Source organism: Salarias fasciatus, chromosome 12 (assembly GCF_902148845.1).
Source record: "Salarias fasciatus chromosome 12, fSalaFa1.1, whole genome shotgun sequence".
Lineage (NCBI taxonomy): Eukaryota > Metazoa > Chordata > Actinopteri > Blenniiformes > Blenniidae > Salarias > Salarias fasciatus.
In genome coordinates this window covers 4,875,436-4,901,195 of record NC_043756.1, presented here as the reverse complement: position 1 = coordinate 4,901,195, position 25,760 = coordinate 4,875,436, and the positions used below count along the sequence as shown (strand labels likewise).

The window sequence follows — 25,760 nt, the reverse complement described above, 5'->3', positions numbered from 1 at the left end:
TATTTCTGGTCAAAAACAGAAAGTCTGGACTCACTGAGTGACACATTCTGTAATCACTGTGGTTTCTCATCTTGGTTTCTGAAGCTGCGACTGCAAACAAGACGTGAGCCGTTTTCCACTCGCTTGATTCGTCTCCTCCAAGCAAACGTAGCCGCGGTGTCACAGCTTCCCACCGACCTTTGCTTCTAAATCCAGTATCGCGTTGGCCGATAGACACCGGAGAACAGCGTGGCCTGCTCCCAGGTTGGCTCCTGAGTGCGGTGTGAGTGTAGCAGCCAGCTTGACCTGCCAGGGATTAACACCTCACGTCTCCAGTTCATTCCCCTGCACTCCCGCCGCACGCTGCACCACAGCGCCGCCGCCGCCGCCGCCGCCAAAGCCAAAAAACTAGCTTATGCTCACGGAGGATTAGGCCTTTAACTGTGAAGTCAAATGAACAGGAAAAATACACCACATCGATTAACAAAAGGTGAAAAGAATGCGGTTCATTTAATCCGCGCGCCAGCCAATTATGCAACATTGATCAGTGTAGAAATGTGTGCTCTCTCTTGTTCTCAGCCTGATAAGCTCCTTGGCACACAATGTGTTCACATTTCTGTCTTCCAGGCAGAAACCCTGTGATTATATGCTTTGAGAGAGAAACAGGGAGGCTGGTTAAATGAGTGTATCCTCTAAGTTAATCAAAGGTGCGTTTGATGTAAGTGGCGGCGGGATTAGACTCGGCGGTCTCCGCGGAGCGTCGCATTCGCGGCACCACTGTAAACTAGCGGGCGCCGCGTGATTAAATCAATCCAGCCTGCATCACGACAGGTCGGAGTGATTTATCTGACGTGCCGGGAGTCGCGGTAATGCGAACAGAATCAGTTCGACGAGCAGGCGATAAATCCACACCGAGCGCACCTCGGTCGGCTTCAGACGAGGCGAGCTGTTTGTGAAGATGCAGACGTGGAATGTGCGTTTTTACGATTGTGCTCAGATCGCCGCTACAGTTACTCATACGACAGAGAGACTTGATACAGTTGTAAGTCATGTCTGTTTGAATCAATTTTCCCCACTCTGCGCTGTTTATAGCCATGCTACTGCTTTCAAGGCCGTCCAAGACTAACCACAAGAAAATATGACTTCCATTCGGTACTTGCAGGTTACCTCTAGACTTGTTTTGAAGCTCTCTCTATTTGTAACCGACACATTCAGTTTGCATGTTAAGGCCTCAACTGGATCTCCAGATGAGCTGAATATTCTTTTTTTTTTTATTATTTCCTTTTGAAGCCATGTTAGGTTATATTCAGAAACACAGCAGTTAACTGACTGGCAGCTTTCATGTTTTTATTATAGTGCAGGATGATCTCAGTCTCACCTCGTAATACGGTTTTATGAGTCAGATTCTCCTTTTGTAGCACTTGATGCAGCTTCAGTGAGGCTTCCAAAGCCCGTTAAATGGAGGAAATTGACAGCTGGGCCGCAGTTCTTCTGCCGAGGCGATTTTTCAAAAACAACTCTGCAATCTCACCGTGTCACCGCTGAAAGTCGGGGTGGGGGGACCCTGCAGGGCCGTTTGTGCCTCCTGAATAACTACGTGAGCTGGAGGAAGCCTGACGACGTGCATTAGACACCAGCGTCCGTCTTCATGTCCCGTCCGTCTCTTTTCACACACATTCTCCTGCGCTCTGCGAGGATCTCTTTTGCCTCCTGGTTTATGCATGCCTCGCCGAGCCCCCGTTACCCTCTGCGAGCGGGGTTGCTGACATTCCTCCGCACGGAATGCACAAACCTTCCTCTGGGAGCCGAGCGTGCCTCTGCGGTGGATCTCCAGGCGCCGCCGTGACCACGCAGAGCCGTGCACTTTATTGTTGCGGGCAAAGAAACCTGTGTTGGATTTTATGCACCCGTACTCACACACACGCTCACGCACACGTATTTGCGCATGCATACACACATGCCGCTCTCTCCCCATGCAGCCTGGAACGGCAACAAAGCTCTCCCGTCCTGTTGCCAGGGTAACGGTGTCGGGTCAAACCAGTCGAGCGGTCTCCTGTTCCAGCCCGAGACCCCCCCCCCCCTCCTCCCCCCTCCTCCCCCCGTCGCCGTGCTATCTCTCTCTGTTTCCCATCCATCCTCCTTATCCTCCTCTCTCTCTCTCCTCTCCTCTCTGTTGTCGGTTTCCCCCCGGCTCATCATATCTTAACTCACTTTTTTCCTCCGCTGCCAGGCGGCTGTCACATTCCCGCCCGAGGCTGAACACGGTAAAACGAGGGGAAATCCACCACCTCGGCCACTTTGTCTCATTAAAAGCTGAACATGCAAAGAGCGGCTCTCTTAATCGCTGCCAGAGTTATTAGAAAAGACACCGAGGCGACAGTAATGAAGAAAGGGAAAAAAAAACGATTGAAAGTCACGGTTTCCGATGAAGGAGCTGACAGCTGGCCCGGGGCTCAGCGATAACTTCAAAATATGAATGACATCCATATGTTTCACGTGTTAAAAGCTCAGACTGTAAGTTAAAAAAAAAAAAACCGCAGGAATGGGCCATTTTACCAGCAGCGAAAACATTTACTGAGCATTTATTTGCCACGGTGTTTAATCCTCTTCATTTATAAATGGATTTTTAATAATACAGAGTGTGATAAATCTACTCCATTATGTGTAGAAATAATTCAGCAACCACTTGATAAAAGAACAAGCCCACTTCAGGCTTTTGGCATATGGAAATTATATCACAACTAAGCTGTTGCTGGCAGACGCAGTGATGAATTATATTTATTCTCCAACAGTTATTATAGATCTGCTGTCTGAGTTGTGGGCTGCGAACAAAATGGCACATATAAACAATCCGCTCTCTTATAATAGCTGAAATCAGTTTGTAGTGACAACAAGTCCAAAATGCAATTGATCTGAGATGTTCACATTTTGATAATGAGATCAATATTGGCTGAAAAAATGAAGCGGCGCTGCCAGGTGGGGAATGTTGGATTCAGAATTATCCTGTTATATTCTGTTCTGTTCTCTTATTGTCCTTCTATTTGTGCAAAATTGTGTTTGTTTGCACTGAGATGGAGTCAGAGCGTTTTCAAATAGTGACTCAAAAGCAAATGAAGTTTTCTGGTGATGCAATTTATGTTAAACAGCTTGTATATGAAGATATACCATGGAGGACCTCTAGGTGTCGCTGTGTGACAACAGCTACAGTATCATAAAAAAAAAATGCGATTATCATATTTCACTTACAGCGCAAACAGCATGAAGCCAAAAAGAAAAAAAGTAAAATTTCCAGCAGAGCAGAAACAGAACAGCAGGAGGACAGATCAACATGTAAAAGCAGAGAAACTGTTGAAGAGCTGAAAGAAGGCGAGCGGTGGTCTGGAAGACGTGCAGCATGGGAAGAACAAATGCAAAGATGCTTGTAGAAGATTACCAATGGTGTAGTCATTTCTGCTTCGTACAGCAGTGCAACCTTTTTCTTCTTCATGACTCATTTTTTTGACAAATGCAATTTATAGTTTGGCGAGCGCAGCTCCAGTCTGGGTTCTGTGTTATCTGTGACATGTCTTGTCTCTGCATTATCATGTGTGTAAAGGAAGATTAAAGCAGCCCACCCTTCAGCAGCGGCGCCCGATCTCATTCTGCTGAGAGGCATTTCCTCATGACGGAAGCCTCCAGCCAGCTCTGAATTCAGTCTTTGCGTGGCGAATGTGAGCAGCAGCACACGCAGAACGTTGTTTAAACGCTCCTATTTGCACATTATTCCGCTGCTGCTGGTTAATCTTTGTTGTTCACCTGCTAAACAAATCCTATCCGTTTGCATGAGCAGGCAAATGAATGCATCTCGTTAGAGATCAAAGCAGCCTGGATTGTGTGTGATAGCGTCCTGCAGTCGCCGCCGAGTGTGTCCATGGCATCGCGTCAGTCGCCCCGGCTCGCCGTTCCGTTGCGCCGTCTCCCCCGACTCTCCCACCTGAGGGTCTCGTGGGGCGGGCGCAGCCGATCATTCGGCCAATCGGGCCTGTTGTTGTGAGACAGACCCTCCTTGTATCTCATGCTCAACAGAGCAGCATCCGCTGGAAACATGGGCGTCACATGGGAATAGATTCCTTCAGGGTTAGAAAAAAAATCAGCACAGCAGACAGTTTGGTGCAGGATTACAACCACTTTTTACGTGATTATTGAACCAAACGAGGGTTAAGCTATCGTTCAAGTATGATGCCCATCGGACACCTGACCCAGAAACACAGGTTTATACATGTGGGTCAGTTGGTTGAGCAGGTTGACACTCAGTCTGAACGTTAACCGTTCGATCCCGATCCGGCTGAACGTCACTTCCTCCTCCGATATGAGTGAAAGCCATTGGCCACAACCAGCTGCTTTGTTGTGATGTTTCGTGCTCCATCTCCTGCATTTGATTCAGTCTATGAATACATAGTTGGTGCAGAGAAGTAATTCTCCCGAGGGGATTAATAAAGTGTGTTTACCTTCTGAAATGCAGTCGTTGACGATACCTCTGCGAGGATGAGCGGTGAGTTCCTGTCGGAGGCAGCTGGTCCACATAACCCCCCCCCCCGGAGGCTGCTCCGCAGCCTGCCACTGTATATTAGTCACAAAGTGTGAGCTTCAAGCAGCTGATTTTCATTTATTTACTCCCGAGGCACTCCTCTGACATTTCTTTTCATTCGTGCTTTATTAGATCACTTACACTTACGGTGAAACAGGAAGAGGAAGCGCCGAAGTTACAGAGTGGGTGGTGGGAAGCAGCAGGTGGGGGGCACAGGATTCAAAAGGATTCCACTTTTTTGTATTTTCTTGACTTTGTGTTGTGATCGGTTGCCCGACCCCATTTATATTGAGATGTTTGCTTGCAGGTCTTCTTTGTGTAAAATGACTCTGGAGGAGTCAAACTGTTCAATCCTCTCTGAATTTCTGCTCCGACGCCGAGTCTCTAAACAAGTGTTTAAAACTCTGGGTCTGATCTTATAACGGCGCTTTCTTTACGTCGTCTGCTCTCAGCACGGCTCACCGCCCGAAACCTTGAGCTGAGAGAAAATACCGGGCAGGCACGGACTAGTTTGGAGAGCCATGAGGAGAAATGATGAGTTTTTTTGGATGTGAAACACACAGACAGGTTCATGGCAGCCAGTTCTCGCTCCGAGCCCAGAGGGCAGCTTAACAGAGACGTTAGAGTGTGTTTAGATAGTTTCGGGTACTTAAAACAACAAAATACCCTCTTGACGGGGGTATTATCTGGTGCATTTAAGTGAATCTGTGTTTGGATACGGAGGGAAAACATAAAAAAAAAAACAAAAAAAAAACAAAACACTGGACTCACTCAATCAAATTATAGAGGTTTTTAGATTTTCAGCTCACCTCAGAATTCACCTGTTCCGACACAAACCCTTTAAGCCGTCTGGTGATTTTACTCACTCTGTCATTCAAGGTTTAATACCACAGTTTATCCGGATGTAAGGTTGATAGATTTGACTTCCCTGCTAATTAAGACCCCGGCGTTTTGTCGCCTGGGTAATTATCTCATCCAGCCAGTAAGAACGAGCAGCAGCTCCATATATATGCTCCCGTCATTTCCTTTGAATGTAGAATCATGAAAGACTGCTCAGATTTTCAAATATCTTCATTATAATGATGCATGGTCGCACTCAAAGATTACGTTGATCGACTCTGTGAAGTATCTGAGATATTCCGAGGAGCAACGCTTCTTCATCACAGAAACATCTCAGCATTACAAGAATGGAACTGAAGATTTACATCTTTCCTTTTGTTTTGTAATGTCTTATTAGTACCTATCGTATGAAGCGAATGATTAATCTGACTGTCAGATGAGAAGCTAATGACTTCCACCGTATCTTTCGAGCCCATTATGTCGGCCATCTTTTCAAATATTAAACACCGTCCAAGATAATTGCATCAAGCTGTCAATGAGCGTCGTTCTGTTTTTTCTCTGCGTGTTTTCTACATCAGCTGAATGAGATGGATGATACCACGCGTGGGTCTTTTCAGAATACTGATCCGACCTTACAGTTCTGGAAGTCCACGTTTGATTAATCCCACCTCTCACAAAGGCGTGTTTCTATTGATAACAGCGTCTTAATGCTTATTGATGGACAGCCAAATAGCAGCTGTGTTAAATACACAGCATTAATATTGACGTCTGTACTGTTTGAATTTCCTTGGAGAAGCCAAGCAGTTTGATTCTGTGTGTTTTCTCCCTCAACACATATCTGGAGTAAAGTCAGTAAAATCACATCTTTCTCCATCAGAAGGAAAACGTTACTTGGAGAAAACACTTGTTTCACAGCAGCTTCTCCTGGGAGAACGGGAATTGTACCAGCCAGTAAGCGAAGGAAGAATCCTGCTTCGAATTCGTTCAGTGTAGCACAAAAACCTCGGCCAGAGCTGGATGATGAAGCTGTGTCCGTTGGTGTTCAGGGGACTTTTCACACTCACTGTTTTGGGAATCTTAGCAGTTTTTTGTCCCCCAAGAGGAAAAAAAAACCCTCCTCCTCCTCCTCCTCCTCCTCCTCCTCCTCCTCCTCCTCCTCCTCCTCCTCCTCCTCCTCCTCCTCCTCCTCCTCCTGACACATGAACACCTTTTGTCACTGAAGGTGACGTTCATTAGCAGCGACGATGTGCTAGCCATCTGCTAACCTCCGTCCCCCCCGGAGCCGATAATTTGATTATTCATCTGGAGCGCCGAGCCGCCTGTGGTCGGGCCGAGCGCCGCCGGCTGTGAACAGATGTTGAAATGTGAACTAGTGGCTTCGGGCGGCGGCGTCTCGTCCAAACACGCGGCGGCGGCGGCGGCCGTCATCAGGCTTCACCAGCTCCGTGTCCAGACACGGAAAGAGGAGGCAGCAGAGCAGCGTTGGTTCCATGTCAATATGGAAAACATTTCGAAAACCAGAGGAGGCAACTTATTTGTTACAGTAGTAAAGCAGATATTTCAGACACTTTACTCGAGTTTTCATCATTTTTTAATGAATTTGTACCTTAATAACGAATATTGGTGCAAATATCTGCACTTACTTATTTTTTTATACCTGGATGTTTACTGAAGGAGCAGACGTTGCTAAATTTGAGTGCTAAAACTTCTTTTCAACATTTACTAAAAGTTCTCCTAAACTATAAGGTTTTAGTCAGTTTCATCATAATAAGGTCGCGTTTACACAACATTTCTACGTGAAAACTGAAAACTTTCAGTGTGTTTTGAGCCTCTGTTTACGCGACAGCAGTGTTCGGAGCTACCAAACAACACAACTTTTTGAAAACGGCTAAAAAGTGAGACATTCGAAAATGCTCCGACTCTTTGTGAACAGGGAAAATGCAACTTTTCCATGCAGTAGTGTGTGTGTGTGTGTGTGTGTGTGTGTGTGTGTGTGTGTGTGTGTGTGCAGTCGTGAAGACGTTGAATGAGAACTTTTATTTCTGCTGAAGTGTTTTTAATGAGTACTTCTTCCAGCCCTGGTCTTATCCAATAGCACCACTGCTGCTGTATTATTTATATAGTGTATCATTTCTGTCTTTTTTCATACCTTTTTATCTCATTTATAATTATGCTGCATCCATGCTGTGCTAATTCTGCTCTGTTGTCTCTGATTGCAGTGATGGTGTTTTAATTGATAGTGAAACCGTTTTTTTTTTTTAAAGTGAATCTATTTATGTCCGCTTTCTCACTTGATTGAATGTTGATGGCAGCAGTAAACAGTAATTAATGGGGAAAAAAAAACATACAAACACCTACAGTGAAAACTTCAGCTCATCATTGGTGTGAGATGAATTTATATCCTGTCAGATCGGATCCGGATTTCCTGTCAAATGCTTGTAACTAATCACAGTCTCCTGCCTACAATCCTCATTTATTTTTGAACCTTAATGTGTTTTGAAGTTGATGGCCAACATTTTAACAAGCAGGGGGCAATATTTTATCATCTTCCTCGTTCTCTGTTTCTCCCACATCAGTAATTTGATTTACATGACAAGATGATCAGTTAGTTCACTGACACCGCCGTTTCTTTTTTTGCTTTGTGCTTTTTGCTTCCGGTCAAACATCCTTCATGTCTGTGTGATTGATTGTCACGTTTAACTTCATGATAGAAATTATTTTTTGTCGGAAAAACACATTAAATTAGTGTATGAGTCAATTTTCAAATGCACTTTCAGTTGGAATATTTGAGGAAGTGTTTTTTTTGCAACATATATATTATATAGTATAATCCTTTTATTCAAAAAGTGTTGCTGGTTAAAATAGGTGAGAAATGTGTCGAACTGAAGGAGATTTTTCTGCTTAAATCGATGAGTTATGTGTCAGTTTGAGGCAGACAGTACTGTTTATTCAGACTTCATAAGTCTTAACACTTTACACTTTAAAACTATACGAATATGATTTTTTTCTTTAGACAAACCCAATAATCAGGTAATTGCTTCTTGTTCGTCTCCTCGGGACATGAGGACATCATGCCGGCATGAGTCTGTTGTCGCTCAAATATTTTTATCATTCTCTCCTCATTTGTTTCATGAAGGACAATCTGGGCGCAGTGTGTGTCACAGTGTGTGTCGGCATCTATCAGTGTTGCTTTTTTCAGTCTCTTTCAGGACATGTCCAATCAGACACATGAGCATTTGTAAAATCTGCTTAAAATATACAAGATTTTCAAAAAGAAAGCAGAAATTATTTATATTTTTAAGTCTAAAAACTGTCACGGACTGTCAGCTTTGTGCATAATTTATGATCATATCAGTCACCTGATGGATGCACATTGTCACATTTTGAACTGAAGTCTAAAATGTTGTTTTTTTAATGGCTGCTCTTGTAAAAAAATGCCAGATTTTCACCAGTAATCAAGACTCAAATGTCAGACACTTGCACTTGTGATAATTTGCCAAACATGCACAATTTGTGTTCTTGTCGCACAGGAAATGGTGATTCTCCCAATTGTTAGAGCTACAAGCTGTTAATAACCTGCAGCCCTGAGCACCAGTTTAATATATTGCGGTGCTTAAACGACCGGTTCCCAGTGAAAGTGTTTCTTCCCACAGCAGGGTGACATTTATGACTGCCTTTGTTGCACGGCTGCAGAGCAAACTGGGAGGAAGAAAAAGAGAAAAGAAAGAAAAAAAAAGGAAAAACCCCGCCGAGGCAGATACCAGGGTGTTATAGATGATGTTTGAATATCAGTAAACAAACAGTGGTTCCATACAGGCCGCAACTGGAGCGTGAATGTAAAGATTAGCTACAGGAGAGGAGGGGGGGTGGGGGGGGGTGGGGGCTGCTCGGTCAGAGTGTAAATGTAAAGTGACTATATTTTCTCTAGTGTGTGTTAAAGCAGCACTTCATATCATAAGCTCATTATATCTGAGCCATAAAGTGATTATGGGCTCCAGTAAGGCATTGTTCTGCTGTTGACAGGATTAAAGATGACTTTACACAGAGAGAGGAAGAGGGAGGGAGGCGCTGTCGCCGCTTCCCGCGCCACTGTTTGCTTGCTTTTTGTGCGAGCCAAGCGCGAGGGGAGCTGCGCACTTGACTGTTTGCCAGCTGCGACACACCCTCCCGCCTCCCTCCCGCACATTCATCTCCTGCTAGTCCGTCCATCCATCTCCATCTGTCGGCTTTGTTTGGCTTCGGAGGTGATGTGAGGTGGTATTTTTCACGGAGTTGTCATCACCTCGTATACAACTGTTTCAAGTGTTTTTGAGAAAATCCTTGAGACACTGAAGGCACTAAATCTGCTGTCAGTCACTCTGTGGGAGAGGTTTTCTTTTTTCTTTCTTCTCTTTATATAACGACAGCAGTAAAGGCTTTATGACACGCGCTTTTTATGATTGAGATCATTGTAAAAAATTCAGTTTCGTCTGTGGTGCAGAGGCTTACACTCTGCTCATGACTTCCAGTCCGTATTCTCCTGGGACTGCAGGGTAAACACAAAACTTTTCTGGAAGAAAATCCCAAAAACAGAGCGATTTCACTTGAAGCGCTGTGAAGTAAACGGGGCCTAAGTTTGCATGTTATCCCTGTGCATGCATGTTTTCTTCAATTTTGTGATTCCCGCTAAATTAAAAAGCCAAATTTTTCCTGAGCAACATCATATTGAGCGTTTCCTCAGCCGTCTCACCGTGACTTTTATTTGTAGACTTCCTGACACGTTTCTCTCTCTCTCCGCTCGCAGAAGAAGACCGGAGTCGTGAAGACGCAGGAGAAGAAGGAGCGGTGGAAGGAGAAGAAGGTGGCGAAGCGGCAGAAGAAGGAGGACGAGGAGGTGGTGGAGGAGGAGGAGAATGTCCAGCCGGTGGTGGACCCCCTGGAGAACGGCTTCCTGCACCACGCCCAGCGGGAGCAGGAGAGGATGAACGAGCGGCTGCTGAAGAGGACCTACTCCAAGAAGAACAAAATGGTCGGTGCCTGCTTGCCTCTCTGGCCTTTATTTCTAGTCCCGTTATGTTAGCGGACAGGAGTTCAGCATCAGCCACAGAGGCTACATGCATCTTGCATGAGCTGTGTGCGTGTTTGTTTATTTATTTATTTATTTCTATCCTCTGAATCCAAAGTAGAGGTTTGCACTTGCTGTGGCTGGGAAAAGCGGATGAAGAAATCAGTAATTCAGGCAGTTTTCCAGAAAAAACATTCACAGTTTGTTTCCAAATATGCCAGAAATTCTTTAAAGAGTGAGTGATGTGAAACACGCACTCTCACTTCCTGTGAAACACCTGAGTTACCTGTCAGCGAGCATCACAGCAGCACATGTTCACGTTCCTCTTTTTTTTTCTTCTTTTTTAAACATCTGTTTGTATTTTCCAGCGGAAATAAGAACAGCGCCACTCGAGAGCTAGGTTACACAGATTTCTGGCAGACCTGGGCTTACGTGGTTTTATACATCAACTGGAAATAACATTATTTAGTAATCAGGGCTGATTTGGCAGCAAAAGGAGGATGGACAGTATATTCATCAGTAATCAGAGGTGGTCTTAATGTTTTGGATCAACGTGTCGCTCTGAGTTTGTTCCAGCAGTTGTATTTTTATTTTTATTTTTTTGAGTGTGTAAACACAGTGACATTCACAGCGCTGGTCCTTTGTTTGTATTTGCATTTTGCATTTGCATTGTCAGCAAGGATTTTATCTTTGTACACAGTTGTGTTTTCTTTACTCCCATGATGCATCTGACTGGTGCGACATTGCAGTCGCCTTCTGCTTGACTTTCACGATCCCAAATTGCTGAAACTCTGGATTAACTGTAAACTTGCCCTCATGCCACACACAGCTGCTCTCGTGATCCACAGCAAAAACACTGGTTGATCATTATTATGTTCCATTTGTAGAGCAGTGACTTTGTTTTTGTATTATCACATGATATTACAGTAATTCTGTCATCAAAGTTTGCACTGCAGGTTAAACGGATCCGGTTGTTGAGCTTTCAGGTTTGAATTCTGCAGCGTTCATGTAGGCGGGATGTTTTTGAGTGATTACTGTAATCCACTGTTATGTTCTGATTCTGAAACACAACTTTTCTGAGAATGATTGTTTACTGAGTTTCTGCCGCGTTGCCGAATGTGAAAACACATAAATGATGCTTATTTAAATGTACATTTTCTACACCGTCGTCAGAATCACAAGCTGAGCCACATTTATTAAATGCTCCAGAAGAGAGCAGCTGAACTGTTCACATCGGGCTGTTCCCTGAACCGCAAACTACAAACCCAACCAATTTTTTTGAAACCGTAAAGGCACTTTCAGCTAAACTACTGGCGCAGCAGTAAAGCCGAGCAGCCAAACGCGAGGATGAGGACACATAAAAGTGGCCCGGCCGAACGGCTCTTTGGAGACTGCGGTGTTTACTGCGTTTTCATTCGCCAAGACAAAGGAAGGAAACAGCAATAGCAGCGTGTCGTGTGGGGAAGGTGTCGGTGGAGTCGGTCAAACAGGATTCAGGAGTCACCAGTGAGTCGATTCGCCGCCGCCGCTGTTCGGGTTTTTGTCGTCAGGTCATGGATGTGCTCCCTTCAGGTGTCTGCCATCCATTTCTTGTTTTTCCTTTGTGGCAGCCGGAGAGGTTTTGGGCTTGTTTTTGCAGATCGGGGACGGCCAGCGTCCCCTGTTCGGTGCACACTGCTGAGCCCACAGACTCTTCGTCTGTCCCGCTGAGATAGCCCATCTATGTGTTAACAGTTTGTTTAAATGGGCGGATGTTTTTATGCTCCTGTCCGAGGCCAAGATCCACCGTAGTGCTGTTGAGGATAAGAGGGGGAAATGTAGTCAGGAAGCCAAACTAAATAATGAGGCTGTGTAGCCCGGAGGCCTCCTCCACAGACAGAAATATCTCTCTTAGATAAGATTTCCTGGGGAAGTTAACATGGCTGAAAATGAGTTTGGCTCTGATATTTAGTTTGCTAAGAGACAGTTTGAAATTATGTATTTAGCTGATGGTCTTATCCACAGTGCAAGTGCAATAGCCGGCAATTACTGACGCAGATCTGAATTCCTGCACAGATAATAACCCCATAATGTCAGCAAACTGCCGCTGCCATGCAGAAACCTGGCATCTCCCAGCAGGCTGAGCTTTATAGTATCTTCATCTGAGGATTTACTACACGTGTTCCCGAGCAGATTCAGATAGTGGAACAATTATGAAAGCAGCTCCTGTCCCACAGGAAAACCGCACATTAAAAACTCTTGTTTTTTTCTGCTCCATTGTTTTTCAAGTTCCTGCACATCGGCAGCAGCACTCAACACTGCCTTAATAGAACTCTCCCCAATCTCGTGACGCTGGTTTCAAAATAAATCATAGATGCGTGGCAGCTGCACTCATTGTAAGACTGTTGTGTGTTTTTCTGGTGTCAAAGACTGTGAAGTGTATCTTTGCAAATGCAAATCAAAATTTGCATGTTGCCGTTGATGTGCATGAGTTCAGAATTGACAAACATATCGAGAGGCTCATAAATCTGCTAAAAGTTGATTTAAAATCACATCAATAATGAAGTAAAGCATGTATAAAAATCACATTACAGAAATCCACCTACTCTAATATCTTCTTGTGTGTCATATTATTGATTTTTAGCATCTTGTGACTAATTTTTAAGTCTTAAATACTCGTTGAATCAGCTGGAAGGACATAAAACTAATGTTTTGAAAGAAAAAAGTAAGGACATATGAAAAGGTAAGCACATCACAATGTATGATATTCTATTTCTATTATAAGATGTACTTTTTTAGTTATTTGGGTCGTTATGCAACAGATGATGCGAGCATCTAAATGTACTGTTATATGCCATCTGAGACCACTAGATGTCACTGTGTGACAACAGAATGCTGCTAAAGCACCACTGGAAAACCCTCAGTGTACTTACACAATGTCCACAAACAGCACATTTATGCAAAGTTAAAATGCTAATGTAACGGAAAATGAAAATCGAGAAGTATAAAATGAAGTCGAAGTGTGTGCGGAACTTGTGTGGGACTGAAGAACACTGTTGAAGAGGATGGGACCGAGCACACAGCCCTGAGGGACACCGGAGGAGAAGGGAGATAGCTGAGATGTAAAAGATTTTAAAATGAATCTACTGAGAGCAACCAGAGAGATATGATTTGAACCTTTTGTGGGCAACAAATGAATAAGTTACTAGTTATGGTCACACTAAATTCCCTTCAAAATGCCACCAGGGCTGCTTGTATGATGTGAATCACCGAATCAGGTCATCTGGAGCCGGTCGACTGTGATCTTAGTATCAAAATAAATCAATCTGAAACAGCTTTTAGTTATACGTCTACCCTGACGAATGCGTTTCCAGAATATTTGACCTCATTTAAATCAGGACTCATGCAGCCTCTTGTTTATTTGCTTTTCAGCATTTTTTTTGTCTTTAAAGGACTTCTTTCATTTTTATTTGCCTTTATTCTATTTTTATAGCGTTTAAATGCAGCTGCAGCGTTTCTCAATGGTTTGTTTATCAGATTTTTCATGACTTTTTTTACTTGGGCCTTTCCATCACTTTGAAAAACCTCCCGAACTGCTATGTGTGGTTTGAAGGTGATGAAAACACTAACCCAGTTTCAGACGGAGGCTATCTGTGTGTACACCTTACCTTTCGATATTCCAGTCATTTTGAACTGGTAAAGGCACATTGATCTCGTGCATTATTGAAGCCACCTAAAAAACATCACAGGCCTGTGATCCGTCGGCAACTGGAGACGTCTTTCCTCTCAGCTGGATAGATCTATAAAGCAGCGCTGACTACCTCTGGCTTGATGGCTTCCTGTTGCTCTTACTTAACTCTCAAATACCCCAATCCTTCCCTTTTTTCTTGTATCAGTTGCTCTCTTTAATCTCGCTGCCGGGGCTCAGGCTTCGCCTGACTGTCTCAATGCTTCAGAACAAGCAGCTCAAATGTCTTTTAAACTCCGGCTCTCGGAGCGAGAGCTAAAGCGCACCTTTAATGCACAGCTACATGCTCTCAATCTCTTGCTATTGTTCTTTCCTCGTGCATTAAACAGGCTGTGTGTAAAAAAAAAAAAAAAAACGCACACCATCCATAGATGAGGCTTATGACGCGATCGCGCTGCATGACGGATGAGTCACAGACACGGTTAGAAAATACAGTGTGAAGTGTTTCCACGGTTCATTCCGAAAGGTCATTTTGTGAAATTAGTGTCTGTCTTATCGGAGTAACTCAAACTCAATGTTACATTACAATTCTTCAGTGAATTAACTCCTTCGCCTCCACTATCATGTGTTAACTTGGTCTGAATATCCGAGTTCTATACGACTCACTAGAAACCCCAAGAACATGTTGAGCAGATTTCTGTCCCTGTAGTCGATAGTTTGGTGGAAATAACTCGATTTGGCGAGTTGGCGATTTGGCTTTATGTTGTCTGTTATGCATAAGGTGCATCATATGTCTTTATTACAGTAAGTAACTTTACATAGTATCACTTCTTCATCGTGCCTTTGTATCAATCAAGAGCGTCTTGTTTCCCACTCAGGTCAGCAAACGATATGATCGCTTTCATTCACTTTAAATACACCTCTTGTTGGTGCAGGCACATTGATTTAACGCCGAAAAGGTCGAGTGCATGCTTGCTCAAATCTCCTTTTTGTACTTTTTATGAGTCTCTGCGCTTCTATTCTGCGTTTCTCAAAGTACTGTTTCTGTATTTTCTTTCCAGCGCAGCTTACAATTTTTTACAGCAGCTTGTAAAAGTTTTACATCCAAGCGTCGTAACGTTTTCCTGACCCAGAAGTGACTGTGAGTGACTGCAGGGAATAGCTGGCAATCCACCCGTCCATCTAACTTTACAAAGACTGATGTGGGGATGTGAGATCAGACTGATTTATTGGGGACGCTTCCCGTATAATAAACAGCATTTTTCATTGGAAACATAAAAAAATATGTTCTGTTCAGATGACTGTGGTAAAAGTGTAAAAGGCTTTGGTCACTCTGATAACATCGACTGTTCATTCCCAAAACACTTTTTAAATGATCTGTTTTCATTCCAGTCCGCTGCACCAACAAGCTAGAATAATCTAAAAGATCAGAACTGGATAATTCAATCTACAAGTCAGGGTTCCTGAATTTCCTCTCAGATTCATCGAAGTGTGTTTTCACCCTTTACCTTCGCGTTTTTGAATTTCTGTCCTCTGTTTTGCATATGGACTGATAAATGCACTTGAATCTGCTGATAGGCTTATCTTCGTATTCTTTTTAAACGCCCCTTTTAAGTGACCTTTGACCCCCTGCGGCTCCCCCGCGGGCTGCACCGTGGCAGCTTAACACACGTGTAGTTAAGGTTAACTATGAACAGGACGGCTACACGCAGAGCAGTAATTCCCCCAAAGGGATCAATAAAGTACGCCTAACTTCTTATGAACGTGCACATGAGAATAATAATGATCATGATTTTATGTAACTGTTGTTAAAAGGGCTGCAGCGAGCGTGTTTTGTTTAGTTTGTTTAATATATTTTGCAGCAGGTGTTTAATTGTCATTGTTATTTTCCTCTACAATTTGACATATAAATCTGAAATGCTTATTCCCACTCGAGAAAACCATTTAGTAAATGTCACTTTACGAATAACACCAATTAAAGCCTGATTTAAATACTTCATTAAATAGACAAAACACACACTGAAAGCTGCATTTGAATTCAGGTTCCTCCATGAGTTTTTTTTTTCAAGAGTCCAGCTTAGATTTCACTCCCCGTGTTTTTATTATTCTGTGGCTCCAGTCAGAGAACATCTCTCACCCATCTCTGATGGGTTCGCTTAAAAGACCTGAAAATAAAGCTTTATCGTTCTGTCAGTATGACCTCCTCTCAGGAAAATATCATTCAGATATTCATCCATTCATCTACTACATTTCCATCCTGATCAAGGTCATCAGTCAGTCGTCTATGATAACCAATGCCAGAGGCGTGCATTAAGCAACGCCTGTTTTTGTAATGTTGTCTGTGAAATAAAGGAAATGTATGTTTTTATTCACGCGGTGACAGCTGCTATCAATAAACCACGGCCGTATTAATTCACCGCTGTAAGACATCAGAAAAGCGGCTTGTAGGTTTTCCCAGAAACGCGACTTCGACCTTCACTCTGCTCTAAATGGGGATCATGAATAACACATAATGCTGACTTGCTCCAGCAACAGCCAAACAACACACACACACACACACACACACGCTCGCCACCATCACTGTCCATTAGTGCAGGGCCTCACATTGTGCCTCACACACCCCTGCGAACAATGTCAAATAAGAAAGACTCTATTATTAGTGACCCCCCTTCACTCCCCGCTCCCCCCGGAGGCCTGTCACCATCAAGCTGGCCCGTCCTCATGAAGGCAGCGTCCTGTGCCGCCGCTCCAGGATTACTTCCTCAGCTACATATCGAGGTGTGTTTATAAGCAGTAAGCCAGCCGGAGACAGATCAGATTAGCTGGGGCATTAACGGTGCGCTGGAGCATGGTTCAGGGGCAGTCTGAGAGCCGCGAGAGCGCCGCCGCCCCCAGCGGTAATGGGCGGGCGATCGGGATGACTGATAACGCCGGGCCTCGGTTGTTATCTGGGGAGCAGCGACCCTGAGCGGCGGCGGCTCTGCCCGGGAGACGCCCGGCAGACAGCGTCTCCCTGGGCGAACCCGCTTCCAGCCCGTTTAAAGCGGAGATCAAGGTGAATCCTCTCCCACTGAGTCATCCCACTAAAGTCACCGACCCGCAATCTATTACCGTCCACATGCCTCACGTTATGAAACCTTATTTTACTGTCTTTGGACGGGAACCCGCTCTCGCGTATGAGGGCGCGTCGGCCAGACTGTAAAGGATTACACCTATTTATTTTCACATCTTGACTTGTTTATCTCCCGTCAGCTCACGGCAGCCTGACTGTACATGAGAACAGAGTTGTCGTTCTGTCAAAAGGATCAACCCCGATCTACAGAGAAGAAATCACGAGGTTGGAAAATGTGAACACGGTAGAAAAGGTCCGCGCTCATGTTACTCGGGTTAACACCGCAATTTAACAAAGAGCGTTATCAACTCAGCGGATAATGAGGTGCGCTGCAAAGGTGTCTGCAGGCACAATGCACACAGGAGTGTGTGTGTGTGTGTGTGTGTGTGTGTGTGTGTGTGTGTGTGTGTGTGTGTTCTTATTTTACTCCCTCTGTGGGCTCTGAAACCCGAGAGCACACAGTGTTTTCATTCTCCTTTGTGGGGTGTTTTATTATTACAAATTTGGATTTCAGTGAAATACTGTTTAATTAACTGCCCCCTTCTGCCTCCCACACACACAAACAAAAGGAAGCAAAACAGAGAGAAACAGTGGTCCGAGCAAGAGGTGGCGGGATAATGTGAGTAACAAAACGCCCGGTGTTACGATGTGCAAGAACAATAATACATGCTTCACTTCACCGTTTCCTTTATTTGCATTAAACTGAAGCACATTTTAAGGGAGGTGTCAAATTGCAGTAATTGATTATGTGAAGTCAGACCTCTATGCCACTGATTGTATTTCCAGCTATGCTTAAAGGTGCTGTAGGCAGGATTCCGCATCTCCGCCATCTTGCTTAGGGTTACCTAAGCAAGATGGCGATTTGACCCATCTAAGATGGCGATTTGAAACCCAGCACAGCCAATCCGGTCCTGTTTTCTCTGACATCACGCCCTGACGTAAGTTAAGCCCCTCCCACAAGAACGTGCGACGAACGCCCCTCAACCAATCACGGTTAGAGCCTCAGGGGCTCTTCTGATTGGTCAAAGATACCTGGAGCTGTCGAGATTCCTTTTCATCTCAGAACAGAGACAGATGGAAACGCTGCACCCTCGCGGTAGTGCAATTATGCTACACTCCTAAAGGATTATCAATGGATACTTTAACATTTAATCCAAAGAAAACAGAAAAATTAGCATTGACTAGCAAAATCCTGCCTACAGCACCTTTAATGCATTTTGTATACATTTTCTTTGGAACACAGTAAACTTAAAAGCAATCACGGATCCTTCAGGATCTTGTGTAATATCAATTTCCTTCATGTTGACAAAAATCTCAGCCATCCCCCCCTCCGCTCTGCTCCGGTGTCCCTCAGGGTTCTGTCCTTGGTCCCATCCTCTTTGTTATCCGTCTCCTCCCCTTTGGCCGTATTTTCTGTGAATATAATATTAAATTTCACCGCTGTGTGGATGACGCTCAGCTCCACCTTTCCACCTTCACCCTGCTCACCCAGCTGCAGTAGATCTGCCTCCTCTCAGCCTCACTGCCCGCCTCCAACATCCAGTCCTTATCTTAAAGCACATACTTTAAAAACAAACATATTCATGTTAAACACGGTTGTTCTGCAATAGTTATTCTTTATTATTATCATCATTACTGCAGCGATCTCACCAAAAGCGCCTCTGCACACTGCTTGACCCTTCAGGTTTCAAAAGTTATTGTTTGCTTTGGAGCGATTGAGAGATTGTTTTTAGCTTTAAACTCCCAGAAGCCCTCGGTGAAATGTGATTCCATGGAGCTGCAAAGCTGCAGGGAAACGAAGAGCAGCAGATAAGACTGCAACACTAAAGAAAGGGGCACAACCCAGAAAATAGTTTATAATAAAGTCTGCAGATAAGTGTTGTGAGGAGTTAGAACCGACCTCTCCCCACGGTAACAGAAGCATCTGAGCTGCAGGCCGAGGCCGTTTGCTCTGCCTCAAACAACACAGACGTCTCCAGATGTTGTAAAACAATAATAGTATCAGCATCTGTGAGGTCTTCCATATCCGTAAATGTGCTAAATAGTGAAGGTGTGTTATTTCCCCTCATTAGTAGATCATTCCACATGTGTGTGTGTGCACGCAATATTCACACTCGTTCTCTTACGAGTGAATCTTTAGTCACGCTGTGTTATTTTCTCTGTGAAAAGATAAACATATTCTAATATAATCCGTGATGATGAGTGAGTCAGCCCTTCAGTCTTCGTCATTCTCGGCTGAATCGTCACTCCTTCGCCCGTCATCCTCATTGCCTGCGTTTGAAACTCTGGAAACAGGAAGTCCCTCATCCCGCACTCAAACCGGGGATTCTGTCTCTGTGAGGTGAGAGCACCGGCCACTACACCAAAGGCGCGGCTCGTTCAAAAATCAATGTTTTTCTAATACCGTGCTCCGGCTTTTAATGTAAAACTGGAGGATCGGTGATGGACGACTTTCATAAATTCAATATCTTAAGTAATTACAGAACAAAGCATTTGCTGAGTTCACAGCACAGACGATACCGCATTAAATCAATACATTACATAAATAAGAATCTGAGATTATCCCAGTGGAGAAACGTAAAGTCAGTTAATTAGAAGGGAGATCAGACAGAGAGGAAAATATCAGCATAATACGTGTTGCTCTAATAATACCATTTAATTAATTGATTTTGGCTCACAGACAGCGCTACACTTAAAGGAAATTAACTGTAAGCTATCCGCTTTGATTAGCTCTCTGAAATCTGAGTGAAGACAGATGAGAGCTTTTTAAAAGAAAACAGTGGAAAAGAATCCAAATGTGAAACTGGCCGATTAATCCAGTCAGTAAAACATTAATATTTGCTACAATCATCAATAAATGAGTGTTTTTTTTCTTCTTGGAGATGATTTTTCTGGGTAAATGTTTCTGTGAGAGAGCTTGTACCTCTCCCTGTGTCTTTTCAAGTTTCCTAAACGCCGTCTATTTCTGCTCAGCAGACAGTCGACCACAGTGGATTTAGTCAGAGCGGCCAGACTCGTCCCCGTGGGTTTCCACTCAGCCTGGCAGTGTTGACTTTGCCCGGGATGCCAGGGGAAGGCTGGGAAAGGACGAGGGAACAGTCCCGCCGGTGTTCAGTGTGTGGAAGGATTTTGTGCCTGCTGCTTCGGTCTCGGGGGGGAACGGACTGAAATTGAACAGGGTCCCGGTTTGAACCAGCCCCAGACGTCTGAGTCTGAAACCCAGAGGTGGCGAATATTCCTGGAAACAAGGCTCACAGACGGATGTGATAGATGTGATCCAGCGGAGCAATCTCCACCAACCCGAATCCATCAGGTAGTTGAACTGCGACCTCCAGGAATATCTCAGCCTCTTGGGATTCCTCCATGGGCTCCGTCATCCTTTAGCTGAGGCCCCTCCAAAAACTGCAGACGGAGAACAACACAGGGACAAATACTTAGAAAGGAGAGGAGAGGCCGAAAAAAAAAAAAAAAAGTGGAAATAAAAGGAAGCGAGCGACAAAGATTGGCTGAACCCAGACAACCTCAGCGCCCGCTGTGCTCAGCCAGGTGAATATTGCATGGGACAGTGCACAGTGATTAATGTCAGGCCATGTAAGGTGCTTGGCTGGGTTAGTCCTTCACTATACACACACACACACACACACATCCCATCACTTTTAACAAGTCATAGTCGCTGAGATACAGCAGGGCTACTTCAGAGCAGCCACTCTGGGGACAATTAGGCCCGGGAACATTAAATTAGCGGGGATCTAAAGCCATGCTCCGCCGGAGCCGGAGCTGCTGCTGCATGCAGGGATCGGAGGAGAGAGCTGCTCTGCCTGCTCCTCTAAGAGCAGCGCTTAATTTTACACTGTTGTGCTTGCTTGTTTTCGGTGCATTCATTAGGTTCTGTACTCGAGAGGCAGGTGTTAGCTATAATAAATTTGTCAGGACATTATTTCTCTGTGCTTTGCTGGCTGGCGAGTTTTGATTACTTTCTCTCTTTTTTTTTTTTCTTCATGTAATTTATTAAAGTGGGACCTCCCAGGCAACATCATATTACAGTTTTGCATCTACTGGAGAATCTGTAACTATAGCAACAGATATATTGCTCCTGGTAGATGTTTAACTAGAGCAGGCAGCAGGGAGAGACACTTTATTACACCTTGTGCTTTATGATTTACTGTATCATTGCGGTTTATATTACACTGATGTTTAGGGAGCAGTTCAGAAATGTGTGCTCCAGGAACCCTTCAGTGTCTGGAGTCATATTCCTCCTGAAAAACCTGCTCACAAAGTATCCTAGCAGATTTTGTGCAGTAAGCTAAGTGAGATCAGCTTTTTTATATTTTGAGAAGTTCTCTGAACAAACAGGCCCATAACAAAGGTCAAATGCATTTGTAAACAAGAAAGAAGACTGCAGAGTGGATGACATGAGGCAGGCTGTTTTGTAAAGGTATGTAGTTCCTCTGTTTTTATCCGAATGTGCTCTGAATCTCTCTATTTACTGAGGCATGACAGAACGTCTACTGTCACTTCGAACCCGAGCCTGTAAAAGACACTGGACACCGAGTTTGGGGCAACAGAGAACCGACTGTGAGGAAGAAATGAGGTCAGTTAGCTCAGATTGTCCGATTATAGTGACTTAGTTTCAATTACGCCTAACAAAAGCCAACGTGGCGCCGTTCTGCATGCGCCCACCCACTCACAGTATGCTCTGATGAAGGTTTCTGTACATGGGAGGACATTAGTTCCTTTATTCCTGCTATAATTTATTTCCCTGGGTGTCGTTAGATGGCACTTTGATCTACATTTATGTACCAGAGAGAGTCATCAGCGTAAATATAAGGAGGGCAGCAGGTGTCAGCAAAGGTAAAGCCCTCATAAAGTATGTACAGTCGCTGCTCCAGTGTTTAATTCAAGCTGTAAATAGAAGTAGGTCACGTTTTTTTTTTTTTTCATTTTCTTTCAATCTGGATTTAGTGTTCTGTTGCGCCCACAGATGTTAAAAAAAAAGGGAAAAAAAAAGCCTTCCAAGGAAAAAATCTAAGAAAATGTTATGTCGTTGGCCTTTTAGTGGTCACTTAAAGAATCCAGAACGTCACAACAAAATCCACAACCTCACCGCAGAATAAAGATCGGCCTTCAAAAATCACATCTCGGTTGAACCTGGGAGGCGGGAGTGCGACTCCGCAGCGTCGGGGGTCATGTTTCCTGGCGGCGGCGCGCCGTGCAGTGTTACACGGGAGGCTTTCGGAGTGCAGGGATCTGGTGTTTGTAAGAGAGAATGGAAGTGGGTGGCAGTCCTGAGCCTTTCCTGAAAAGAGAAACCTCGTGTGGATGTGAGAGGTCTTTTGTTTGCGGGCCTGTGTGTTTTGACAGGCCTGAGAGGGGGTAAGACAATAGAAGGGCCACGCTGGATCTTGATGCTTTCCTGCTGGAAGCCGCTCCGCTGCGCTGGCGTATTGTTCTCCGTCGTCATTTACCGATGCCTTATTCTCTCCTTGTCACAGTGGTATCAATTTGTTTTAGTTAATTAGTGCTGCAATTGGCATGTATTTAATTAGATATCATTTAATCGTTGCATTGCTTGGAGATTGTGTGTTTTCCACGTCTCTTCTGGTGCGCAGTGATTCTCGTTCACATGCTTCCTCCGTGGGTTTTGTGTGTTCGAGTCATGTACATATTTGCACTTGTGTTCATTTAAGGTTGTAGTTTTCTATGTGTGTCTGTGTGTGTGTGTGTGTGTGTGTGTGTGTGTGTGTGCGTGCACTCGGCTGTGACCGTGTGCTTGCGTGCTTGGCAGCATCTCAGCGTTTAAGTGTCCAAGTGTCAGCTTTGCCACTTCAGTCCATTAGGGTCACTACATTAATGGGATCTGCAGAGACCCCCTGCCCCTGTTTTCATAGCTGTGTGCCCGGGGCGGGGGGAAGAGGGGGTGGGGGGGGGGGGTGTAAGCTGGCGGGTGGGGGGGACAGGCAAAGCCGGACATTAACTCGAACGGATTAAACGGGATTAGTGTTGTCACTGAGACAGATGTGATCTTTCCAGCCTCACATTTCTGCTGCTTTTCCAACTGTGCCGAGTTTCAGCAGCGATACAACACTGCCCCCTGCTGCACCAGGCAGCCGCTGCACCCTCACGCAGGCGGAGGCTGTGCTGATGCTGCTTTTAACCCTTTGGAAGACTGCATCGTACCGTCCATTGGGGGTCACTGTTCCCATTTGAAACAGAAGCCGGCAGGCCTCTCCTCTCCCTTTTCTGCCATTTTGACTGTCTAATATAAAGCATGTCGGGCTTTTGCAAAATTGAGCCCAGGCAGGGTGTCTTCAACACGTTCTCCAACATTTCCTGCCATATCTTGTGATATGTGTTTAATGAATAAGTAGATAAGATAATGCAATACCGCTGGAACACCCAGACTCATTTAGAGGTTATACACGGCGGTCTGTTGCTTATTAAAACAGCAAGTAGCATGCTTCATAAGGTCAAATCTGGCCTAATCAGTCAGAAATCTCCAGCATTAATCATGTCTCACAGTTTCCATCGCAGCAATATGAGCAGAAATGCTTCAACAAGGTGTGTTTAGGATTTCTACACTCAGGATGAGTGTGTGTGTGTATTTTAATGGGTTGTGATTTAAAGGATATTGTTTAGACGTACGTGGTTTCAAAGCGGGCAGCATGTGTTTGGTTTCTTTTTTCTTTTTTTGTCTTCTTTTAAAGGCCATTCACACAGTAGCAATTGAACCAAGGGCTATAATTGTGTTTTCATGTACTATAGATCCTGTCATTAGGCCCCTGGGTCTGCAGGCAGTTATATGATGACAGCTGACAAGGGGGCACGGCTCTTTTGAGGAAGGAGGAGGGTGGGGGGTGCAGGGGAAGGTGGGGGACCACACGCACAAAAGCCACAATTACTTCCTGGACGGTCCCCAGAGCTCAGCGGTTGGAGTGTGTATGTAAAATGATGTGGGAGAGGCCATTTGCAAAACAAAGAGAGGGGAGGTGGGTGGGTGAGAATGATTGCTTTTGCACGATAGAGCATGTATGCCCCGAGGCGGAGGGAGGGAGGGAGGGAGGGGGGGTTAAAGTGGCAGACGAGGGAGTTACACCCCCCCCCCCCCCCCTCCTCCTCAGCAGTCCTTCAGGAGCTGGATCCAGATGGGGGCGGGGCTTGTGGTTGACCCTTCTGGTGCCATGAGGGTCGGGATGTTTTCCCCCCAGGGCCCTGAAAAGAGGAGAGGGACCCCGGGGGCCAGACGCATCCAGCATGTTCAGTCACAGGTTCATCGAGAGGAGGAGGGGGGGGGGGGGGGGAGGGGGGGACATATTGTCAGGGCCAGATTTAGTGTGTGTGAAAAAAACAGGTTATTGGATCTTCTCCTGTGAAACCTGAGGAAGAAGAAATATTTTATTCAGTGTGTGACTGCAGGTGTAAACACAATGATTGACCCACCCCCCCCCCCCAAAAAAAAATAATCTTTTCAGTTGCATTTTTTTTTATATTTATGTAAGTTGACACATGTTCAGCGTTATTTGAATTGTTGTCACACTTCAACAGATTGTTGTGCAGTTTGAACAACAGCTCTATTTTTCAAAAAAAAAAAAATCTGACACTTTAAGAAAACAACCACAGAGGACCGTGTGGAAGAATTCCCTCTTGTTGGTAAGTCAGGGAAACTGTTTAGCACATTGTGCAACACGACAGGGAGACAGAAGCGCTCTCTGGGAAGTCCCGCCATGAGCGGTTACTGCTGTGTTTCACTCTCCCGGTCGCAGCAGAGCCGCTCGCGTTCTTCACATCGTCCATTCGGCTGAACTCGTCGCTGCTCCTGGAGCAGACTGGGCAGTCGGGGGTTAATGGACTTGACCTTTAGGCAATTGGATTCAAACTTGCAGCAGTCACATTGTTTAGCTTGAGAGCTACAATAATCTCTCGTTGCTATAGTTCAGTGGTTCCCAAAGCGGGGGGTGCCCTCCCTATAGGGGTCCTTGGAGCCACTGCAGGGGGGACGCAGCTCAACGATGTGACCTATAGGGTAACTTTTAATAACTAATGTTAAATTTACCACAAGTACAGAAGAGTTTTAATATCAAATGTAGTAGCTGTGCACAAAATGGTGGTTTTTCTAAATGACAAAAAAAGTCTTGGGTCACCTGGACCACTCCGATAGTCCACAGTTTTTCTTAACTGTCTCATTGATTGTAGTTGATATTATAAAAATATCGTGAAAGAAAATTGTTTTCAAACACACTGATCTGAAAGAAAAGCCTGGAAATGACTCCAGTCTCTCCAAACGATCCTCAGCTTTGAGACTGGAGAACATGAGGGAGCAATTTGAGCACATGACATGTGATTGAAGTCAAAGGCCAGGCTGGAGCGGTGACACCGAGCTGTAGACATAACAACATCACCAATTAGCAGCGCGCCGGTGCAACGCTGATTGGATAATATCTGAGCAGTGAGCTGTGAGAATGTTTTGCAGGGTCACAAAGCTGAATTAGCCCGGCCGCTTTCAGTTTAATTAATGACCCAGTAGTGCTCGTATAATTGCTCTTCAAAAGTGGGG

The 25,760-nt window shown here is 44.8% G+C and overlaps 1 protein-coding gene across 11 annotated transcripts in view; it reads left to right on the top strand.

The window, feature by feature from the left end:
• Positions 1–25,760, top strand: part of fbrsl1 (fibrosin-like 1) — a 298,333-nt gene that overhangs the window by 90,155 nt on the left and 182,418 nt on the right. For all 11 annotated transcript variants that reach the window (XM_030104195.1, XM_030104194.1, XM_030104190.1 and 8 more), the window contains exon 2: positions 10,170–10,394. In XM_030104195.1, coding sequence (XP_029960055.1) covers positions 10,170–10,394 — 225 coding nt within the window. The remainder of the gene's footprint in view (positions 1–10,169; positions 10,395–25,760) is intronic.